At 39.7% G+C, this 9,529-nt stretch overlaps 1 protein-coding gene across 1 annotated transcript in view; it reads right to left on the reverse strand.

The window, feature by feature from the left end:
- The window catches only part of KCNU1 (potassium calcium-activated channel subfamily U member 1), a 149,195-nt gene extending 147,639 nt beyond the window's left edge, over nucleotides 1-1,556 (reverse strand). Inside the window, exon 1 of the mRNA XM_082715533.1 lies at nucleotides 1,379-1,556. Coding sequence (XP_082571659.1) covers nucleotides 1,379-1,525 — 147 coding nt within the window. The 5' untranslated portion in view covers nucleotides 1,526-1,556. The remainder of the gene's footprint in view (nucleotides 1-1,378) is intronic.
- Between the last annotated feature and the right edge of the window lie 7,973 nt (nucleotides 1,557-9,529).

The raw sequence follows: 9,529 nt of genomic DNA on the forward strand, positions 1-9,529 counted from the left end.
GTTGCCTTCTATTAGAAATTAAAAGGCATCTCTGGACAGACGGGTAGACATGAATTACATCCAAAAGAAAGGAAAAACACAACAAATGTTTATAGACAAATGGGTTCTCACATTTTTGTAACCACACAAAAATAAATACAATGGGGAAAAAAGACACATTTTCTGGAGCAAAAGTCTAAGGAGATTAAAAAATTCTAGCAATTCAGTTGTTCATTGGGAAAAAGAGAAAAAAGGTTAGAAGGCCATTACTCATTTGTGTACTCTATTAGTCTTGTTAAGGAGTAAGTGCACCTCAGAATCCTTTCCACAGTTTTTATGCCATTGCTTAAAGTCTTAACAAATAATTAAGAATAGAGGGAACTTATTTAGCAACAAAATCTATGAACTGCAGTACTGGGTACATGTTCAATGTAGAAACCTGAATTCCATTTTATGATATTGCCAATAACCTTAAAAGTTACCAAGTTATTACAAATTCTGTTATTTTATGTCGAAGTTTACCATTAAGAGAAATGTTTTAAGCAACTTTTCAATATCGATTACAGTGCACAAATGAAATGTGTTCTGTTATGAAAATTACTATATCAGGAAAATAAAGTCTGAGAAATAAAAATTGGAAAGAAATCACACAGGGCATGATAGAGCTCTTTGCCTTTGGTCACTGGTATTAGAACAGCCATTATACAACATTTGAGAGTTTTATTTCAAGCTCTTAAGGAAGGTCTTATCTGAATAAGATACCATTATTCTCATCATCATCATTTGCCAGCTGTTATTCAACAGCACCCACTCTTGCAAAGCTTGTTTGTTTGTGAAAAGTGTCTCTGAATTTGTGGCTGGATGGCATGTGCATGTATGCATGGGTTTCTGTTGAATGTATGTACAACTAGGTATGTTGTGTTAACATGGTCTATAAAAGACAGTGTACATGTGTTAAGTACATATGCATCCTGCATGCGTGATTTATGAAAGTAAGGTTGACCTGATGATGGTTTTTGCCTGCCTCATAGAACCAAGAACAACTATCATTTTAAAATTCAAAATAGAGGCATAGATACAATGTTTGTGGACATTTTTTCTTTTTTCAGAATAGCGACCCTCTGTTTCCAGAGGTACCATTCATCATCAGCCACACCAGACACTGCTTCTCTGAGTGGTGGGAGAGGAGGCCCAGCTCTGTACCTGTGGCCTTTGAATGGCATCCTGGGGTCCTGTTTCCCACCCCTGGGGGAGGATCCGCCCCTTTCTAAGGCACTAGATTAGAGCTGGTTCTGTTAACTCATGAAAACTGAGTGGAGCTTAAATTGTTTTCTAAACCCAATCACTTGTCAAACCTGTCTCAGTCTTCACAAGTGGGATCCAAAATAAGGAAACTGACCAAGAGAATTCCTGTTCCCTTGATGTTTTGCCATTTTTTAATGGTTCTCCAGATTAGTCTGAAAATGAATAAGATGAGGAGTCCAAGGAAGAAGGTCACAAAGGATGAAAGAATAAACGCTACTTGGATCTCACTTGGGCAGGGCATTTTCCCAGATCATCCCCACTATCACTCTGTGGCTTTGTTCAAAAGATCAGCAGACGGAACTGCTGGGCTTCTATGATGTCATGATCACATGGTAATGATTCCAGAAATTAGAGTTTAGTGTATTACTGAGTCCTAATGCCAGGTGTAATAGCAACGAGTTGATTCCAGGAACAAGGGTCAGCTAGCCACTGAAATGCTGACTCACAGGTTGCAAAGGAATGAGCAGGAGAAGGCCAGGGTCCACAACATGGGTCTTCAGAAGAGTTCTAGATCTGATTCTGTTACTGACTTTCTGACTTAGAGGAAATTGCAGCCTTCATGGCTGTGGTCAATGGGCTATTTATTCAGTTTGTAACAAACACCTATGGAACAATTTTTTTTTTTTTTTTGTGAAATGACATGTAGCCATCTGTGTGTCAGTGAATTGATTCTTCACCTGAGCAGATGCCCCATTCTCAGTAATCTTGGAAGGACGGATGAGAGGAACACTTAGATTTTTGCTTAGCTCATCAGTAAAAAAGGCATGGTAGTGCAGGTATTGTAGAAGGTAAATTTACTGGTGCAATTTGGTCAGTTGTTAAATATTTGAGCTCAGGAATCCATTCCCCTTATCTCTTCTTTATGGGACCCTCCTCTTTCTTGCTTTTATCCCTGCCCTAACAGCAAACACTTTGGTCCAACAGAGGTAAAGTTCAGAATGAGAGCAATTTCTTTTATTTTCTCTGATGTTTTCAAAGGCATAAGAAATGTCACGCTTTTCAGGGCACCCAAGTGGCAGGCAAAATGTCAAAAGCCTGATGGGGGGGGCTAGTCCCCCCAGTTATTGTGAAGATGGCCTGACACAAGGTGATGAGACCCAAGAGAAATGTTGTCCTTTGGAGCCCTCCGTGATTCTGCTCTATGTGGCAGACTATTTCTAGAAAGGAATTACATTTCCTAGAACTGCTGCCACAGTTCTATTTTCTTCTAAGCTGAGTTATAATTTCCACAAAATCTAGTCATTAAGCTAGCATAGGGCAATATTAGGAAGGACTTTGGTCTCTAGTTAAGAGCCCTGAATTCTGGCCTTAGTCTTTCAATTAAGTTGCTCTGTGATGTCTAACAAGTCACTTTACCTTTCACAATCTTATATTTAATGTTGAAAATAACATAATAAGGTACCTGAATGGAATTACTGTGGGGATTCAATAAGGTAGTGTGATCATATTTTGAAAAGCATAAAACTTAAAACAAGAAAACCACCATTAACTATTTCAGTTCCTTTTCTGAATGGCACCGATTATAAAGCCAAGAGGAAGGAAGGAAGGAAAAAAGAGGAAGGAAGAAAAGGGAGAAATTACATGTTTAGATCACATGCACGCGTGAGGGCACGTTTCTATAGTTAGCTTTTTGGAATATAAGATCACAGTTTCCAAGTTAAAGCTCATTTACTTAGTCTGATTAATCTTAAGTAATGGTTAAGTTATCATCATCAACGAAACTTACTTTCCCAATTTTTGCTATTTAATATTATCAAAGTAGTACCAGTTCTTTCCAAGATGCTGTCTAGGCATCTCGTTCCCCTTTCCCAGCAATTGTCCTCTGAGAACAAACATATCCAATTTCAATTAAACAGCCAGGTAGTTTGTCCCTCTAATATTATGTTAAGGTGATGGCGATATTAGCTTCTTTGGCTGAGTCAAGAAATGTGTGGATGGTTTCAAAAGTCAGTCTTTCCAAATTGGTCTCGAACCTGGAGTATCTGGGTCATCTTGTTTCCCTGGAACTGTCCCAGCTTCTGTACTAGAAGTCCAACATCCTGAGAAGACCCTTGGTCCTGGGCAGATTAGGGTAGATGGTCCTCCTGCCACCCACACTTCCACTTTCTCATCTACACAGTGCTGCAGCCGCACTGCCCTACCCTAGCTAAAAGAGCACACAAATCCTTTTCTTTCCCCAGGCCTTTCTGACATACTCTTCCCTCTTCCTAGAACACACACTTGTGTCTCCACCAGCTGCTTTCTTATGGTCTCTTTTCAAATGTCACATCGCACTTTCCTGACCATCCTATAGAAAGGAGGCTGGTCACATGCCCCAGGATTCTGTGATGGCCCTTTCCTTCATGGCACTTCATGGCATTTCTTGTAATTACCTTATTTCCTGTTGCCTGGTTTATTTTCTATCTTCCCTCACAAGAATGCAAGCTCCACAAGCTTAGGGATCATACCTGTTTTATTCATGACTGAGTAGCCCATGTCAAGTAATATACCTGCCGCATGCTTGGCAAGTCACTTAAACTTAATAAATATCTGGAGATTGAATGAATAAATTCCAGATCCTTAGAAATATTTGTTAGGTGAATGAAATACTGACTCTATGCAGACTTTAACCAAAGTTATCCATACTTCTCTACTTTATATTTCTCTCCTCTCACTACAAACTATTTTCATGAAGGAAGTGTGCTATTTGCAGTTTCCTTATGCACAGAGCATAGTGTGTGGTGTGTGTATGTGTGCTCAGAATGTTTGTATACAATGTGTGTGTGTGTGTGTGTATGTGGTGTGTGCATGTGATGACAGTACTAAGTGTGTGTGGGCGCATGGTGACGTGTGTGTGCTTACGTGAGCAGTGTGTATGTGTTGAGTGGTGCCGTGTATATGTGTGTAGTGGAAAGAGCATATGATTTGGGTCAAAGTATTAATATCTTTGATAACAGGTACAAATTTGATAACTTTTTTTAGAGTTACTGAGTTATTTTATCATGGTAGACACATATGATGAAGGAAAAGCTGCCCTTTGTAGCTTGGTAGCAATTCAGTATTCAGAACTAGAGAGATAAACAACATTACCTTTTACAATAACTGAGAAAGGATTCTCCTTATACTAGGTAATTTGAGGAAAAGAAAAAAAAATCACTATTCTGTTGGCTACTACTCTCAGCCAGAATCTATGTGCCCTGTGTGTGTGTGGGGGTGTGTGTGTGTGTGTGTATTGAGCAAGTACTATGTACCGAGCACAATAGAAGCACAATGGTCAACAACAACAACAAAAAAACTTAGTTCATCCTCACAGGGGATACAGTTAACTGAGGAAGATGTTTATAATGAGAAACTGGGACAAGTGTTTGAGGGGGAAAAAAAATCAGGTGGTGGAAGGAGGAACCTAATTGAGGTAAGGAAGCCAGAAGCTGCGTCAAGCGTATTGTGTGTGAAACTGAGGGCTGAACCATGACATGCTACCATAACCAGATCCCCCAGTGGGTGTGGAAAAACTGGGAACAAGCACTGTGCCCACTGTTAGGCAGAGGCACCATCGTGGGCAAGGTTGGGACAGATAGCACTTCTGAAGAGGGTAGTTGGATGCGCTGTAATGACCCAAAAGGAGGCTGCTGCGTTTGAAGGGGACCAGATCACACAAGGCCTTGTGTTCCAGTATAGGCTAAAAAAAAAAAAATACAAACAGACCAACAAAAATTCAAGAACAAGAGGAAACATTTGCAGGCTTTCAGAGAAGGGGGTTAAATGACTGAATCCCAGTTGTAAAGGGATTCCCTTGGCTTACTAAGATGCCACTGCAGGTGAGATGTGTTGGCTGCTGGAAGTAACATCCAGGAGGTAACATCTGCTCCCGTGTGTGAGGGAGATGAGGGAAAGGACTGGTAAAATCTACCCTGCTTTTCCAGCTAGTACTTCTGGGTGGTTCTTGGGACCATTTACTGCTGTGCCTAAAACTCCATCTAAGAGTGGTGCCTGGGTGGCTCTTTGGTTTAAGCATCTGCCTTTGGCTCAGGGGTCCTGGGATAGAGCCCTACACCTGTCTCCCTGCTCTATGGGGAGGCTGCTTCTCCCCATGCCACTCCTCCTTTCTTGTGCTCTCTCTCTCTGTCAAATAAGTGAATAAAGTCTTAAAAAAAAAAAAAACCCAAAATCAAAACTCCATCTACGAAATAAAGACTATGTGATGAAGAACTTTTTTTCCCTACTCAAGAGGAATTTTTTTAACATGTCAGTGATTTGATTAGAAAATAGTTTCACTTTGTACACATCTCTGTAATTTACCTCTGGGCATTCAAATATTCTGGAAAAGTAGTACTTTATAATGAGAATGAATAAATGTTTTATCTTAACAATTTAGTTTTTAACAAATGTGCCCTATTTGACAAAGGCGAGTAAAACCTTCATTTTTTAAATGTATTCAGCAGGACTTATGAGTGTGTGTGTGTGTGTATGTGTGTGTGTATAATGCTTCTGAAAATAATCATATTGTGATGTTATCTTTTAAGGGTCTAAATCCAACCGTCACAGTGAATGGTATAACCTTACCTTCTCCTGTTTCTATAAGAAGAGGTTCATTTCAGACCCCAGTAAACATCCTCACCCACCGTCAGACACTGGTCAAGAAATACTAGGCCTTAGTTCATGTAGCTAGTCAATGTGAGAACTAAGTCTAAAGTCAGGGACGAAGATGGCTTCACCTCCACAGAACACTCACACGCTAGTGAAAGGACATCAGCTTGCTGTGGTAAACATCGTGTTCATTTCATGTATCTGTGGCTTGAGAAAGGTTACTTACAGACTGTAGCCACAGTTTCTCAAGACCTTTGCATGAAGCTATTTTAGTCATCAGTTCTTTACCTTTCACCTTCTGAACGCTTCATTTCTACTTTTGCTTTAACTCCTTAAGTGTCATGAAATAGAAGAAATAGTAAATGAACTACGTCTGGAGAAAGATTTGTGTTGAGGAAATATGTTTTCATCTGTATTCTCTTCAGAGCCATGATCCCACCTTTTTTTTTTTTTTTTTTTTAAACTTCACTGTTCTTTTTAACCTACTGTTGTTCCCTGTGTATTCTAAGTGGACAGACCACAGCAAAATGTTCCACTATGGTAGGCACTTCAACTCAATTGGATGTCAGTCTACACTATTTTGATGAGACTCTGGGTTTCTGTTTAGAAACTGTTAGCTCTGGAAAGGCTGATATCATCAGCGAGGTAATTGTGGTTAAAACCCACATAGAAACTTGACTTCCATTTTTCTCTTTTCATCGAATTTGTTGATTTACTTCTGAAGCATAAGCCTTTGGACAAGCGTCTTATGCTAACCCCATCTTCATTTTTTCGTTAGTAAAGTGAGGAGCTGCTACTGGTACTTGGGATTCTTACCAGCTTCGAAACATGAATCTTTGATTCTATAATCCTAGACTATTATTCTACTAGACTGTAAATTCTTTTCCACATGCCAGGGTCTAACCTCATTCACCAGATGAATTCATTAAAAACAGGAACAAAAAGGAAGAAGCATCATTTCTGAGTGGCTGTTTACTGAAAGGTTGTCCCCTTGGTAAGTTAACTTGGAACCCAGTTTGATTTCTTCTTGGATTTCATGGAAATTTCTTTCATAGAGGGAATATGTTGGTCACAGTCTCTGACTCCATCTGTGCGTCCTCTTTCCCTATGTGATCTGATTAGAAATATGCCAGCTGGTTTGCCAGAGACACCATGTCTTCGGTTCTCTGTCCAGTCTCCCATTTCTTCTCATACTCATTTGCTTTCTGTGGTACTGCAGAGTTATGCTTCATTTTGGGTATTTGCAAACTGCGCACTTAAGTCCATATATATATCAAACATGTGGGTGGATTGCTAAATGTAAAATGAAGAATTTCCCCAAACTTTTTAATTTTCTCATTTGTGGTCTCTAATTATTGCACTGTTTGGAGGGTGGTCTTCAATCCTGGTACAAGTATTAACAAAAAAATTAAGACATGAGCCTTCTCCATTTGGCCAGTAGATGGGAGTATTTTTCAGGGAATTAGCAAGCTGAAGGGTTTTGTTTGTTTGGGTTTGGTTGGTTGGTTGGTTGGTTTGTTTTCAAGAAGATGGAGGACCCTTCTGGAAGAGAAGGAAAAAGGAGAAAACAAAAACAGGAAGTTAAGAACGAAGAGAGGGATAATCAATCATATAAAATACAGGGCTGGTAAACAATCTCATCCAAAACCCATTTCTGCTCAGGCTCTGGTTATCCTCTGATTCTGCCCCCTTTTGAAAGAATAGAAGAATGAATTAAACTATTGATAACTCTGGAGTTTTTGTTGTTGTTGTTGCTGCTGCTGTTGTTTTCGTATAATCTCTGTGGATCCTTGAGAGTCGTAAAAACCTTTTCATGAGAATGAATAATGCAATCAGTCTCTCCAGCAATCAGGCCAACTGAACATCAAGCTGGTGATTTCATCGGAATGCTTAATGCCCACCAGCAGAAGTGGTGTGAGAGCAACACAAGTGGAGGCTCACTGTTGGCAGCTCCAACCAGAGACTCTGGCCAGGGTCTCAACGCAATGATCACTATGTCATTCCTTTGCCATCTTCTCTGTTGCTCCTGTTTGGAATTACTGGTCTACCACTGAAAAGATTAAGGCAAATTTCCAAGCATTGTCCCAGCAGCTGGTTACTTTGTGACTGTGTTTCCACGGTCAAAATTTCAGCGAACTGTGTGTTTGAGTTTCTGAGCAGTCGTATCCAAATTAGGTTGAAAAAAGGAGTTGTCGAGTTGTCACCATTGGCATAGGAGATGAAAGCCATCTCTTCTATATCAGCTTCCTTTGAATTGGTATGTTCACCCAGACTCTCCTCTCCAAACCCCTACTGTGTTCTTACAAGCTTTGGCAGGAGACCAAAGGATGGATTGGCCTCCTGCTCTGTCATTGGTTAGAGGATAGCCCAGCAGTTTTTCAATTATTATCAGAAGAGAATCTAGAACCCTATAGAGACAAAATAACTTTCCAAAGTACAAAGGTATTTCAATTTACTTATTTGAAAGACAATCCCAATGAATGATGAAAGGGGAATACAGGAGGCAAATGAAGTTCTCTGAAACTAGTTAACATCTTCTGAGACACAGCTTTGCATATTCACTAGCTCTATTATTTCTCCCAGCAAAGGATAAATTTGCCCTCTTTATTGGCATTTCTGACTTTCTTCATCAGTATTGTGATTTTAATTGCATTTATCCAAAAACTGCCTCTGTAAGCAATGCCCTTGGTACAGTGTGAAAGTAACTGTTGCATTAATACATTTATTTTCTTTTTTCAAGATGTCCTTGAAGTAAGGGTCTTTGGAATATAATATGCAAACACTATGTGGATAAGCACCGAGGTACAAGAATTACTGAGCACTAAATCTGTTTATCCCTAAGTCCTACTCATTTCTTTTAAAAACACGGGAACTGAGACCCTGGCAGAGGAATTCATTCTTTCGTTTGTGAAAACAGAGCTAGCTCAGCCCATCCAAATGCATAGCGTTTTGGAGGAAAATAAAGATAAGCCAATGCTTTTGAGTAGTAATCAAGATCTAATGGTAAGCTTCTTCGGTAAAATCTTTGGGCCTCCTGAATACTTAAAAATATCTTTTAATATCACTTCTAACAAGCATTGAATTGATGGTGTGAAAAATATAAGTGCTATAAAAGAGATAAGGATCAAATCCTTTCTGGACAGGAGAGTGAAAGCAGAAAGTCCAGCAATTTGGCTGCAAGAATTTACTTGCTAGTTGAGAAAGTCAAACTCCTTGGGATGCCCATCACTGTGCGAGTAAGAGCATCCCTTTCCTCCTTTACACTTGTCTGTAGTAGTGCCAGAGGCCAGGTCCTTGCATTCAAGTGTCATTGAAGTTATTCACTAACAGTTGCTCCTTGGAAATCTTGCCACTAGGGAGCAACATTGACTAACTTTTGCCCTGAAGGGTTTTGTTTGTTTGTCTTGGGTTGTTGTTTTTTGTTTTTTTGTTTTTTGTTTTTAAGGGAAAGCTAGGCTTCTTCGCCCTGGGATATATCCAAATAAACCCTTCAAAAATTACACTTTTGCAGTTCCTGCTCACGGTAAGAGAAAGGATGGAGTCCGAGATGACTGCAAGATCAAGAAGAAGCTTGGCTCTCTCCTTTGTTTGCAAAACCTGTGGCTCATCTCAATGTAGTCGGAAGGAGAGATGTACGCACATGAATCTCATTAATTTGGGAAAGGTTCTTCAGGATACT

Source organism: Mustela nivalis, assembly GCF_964662115.1.
Source record: "Mustela nivalis genome assembly, chromosome: 20".
NCBI classification, from domain to species: domain Eukaryota; kingdom Metazoa; phylum Chordata; class Mammalia; order Carnivora; family Mustelidae; genus Mustela; species Mustela nivalis.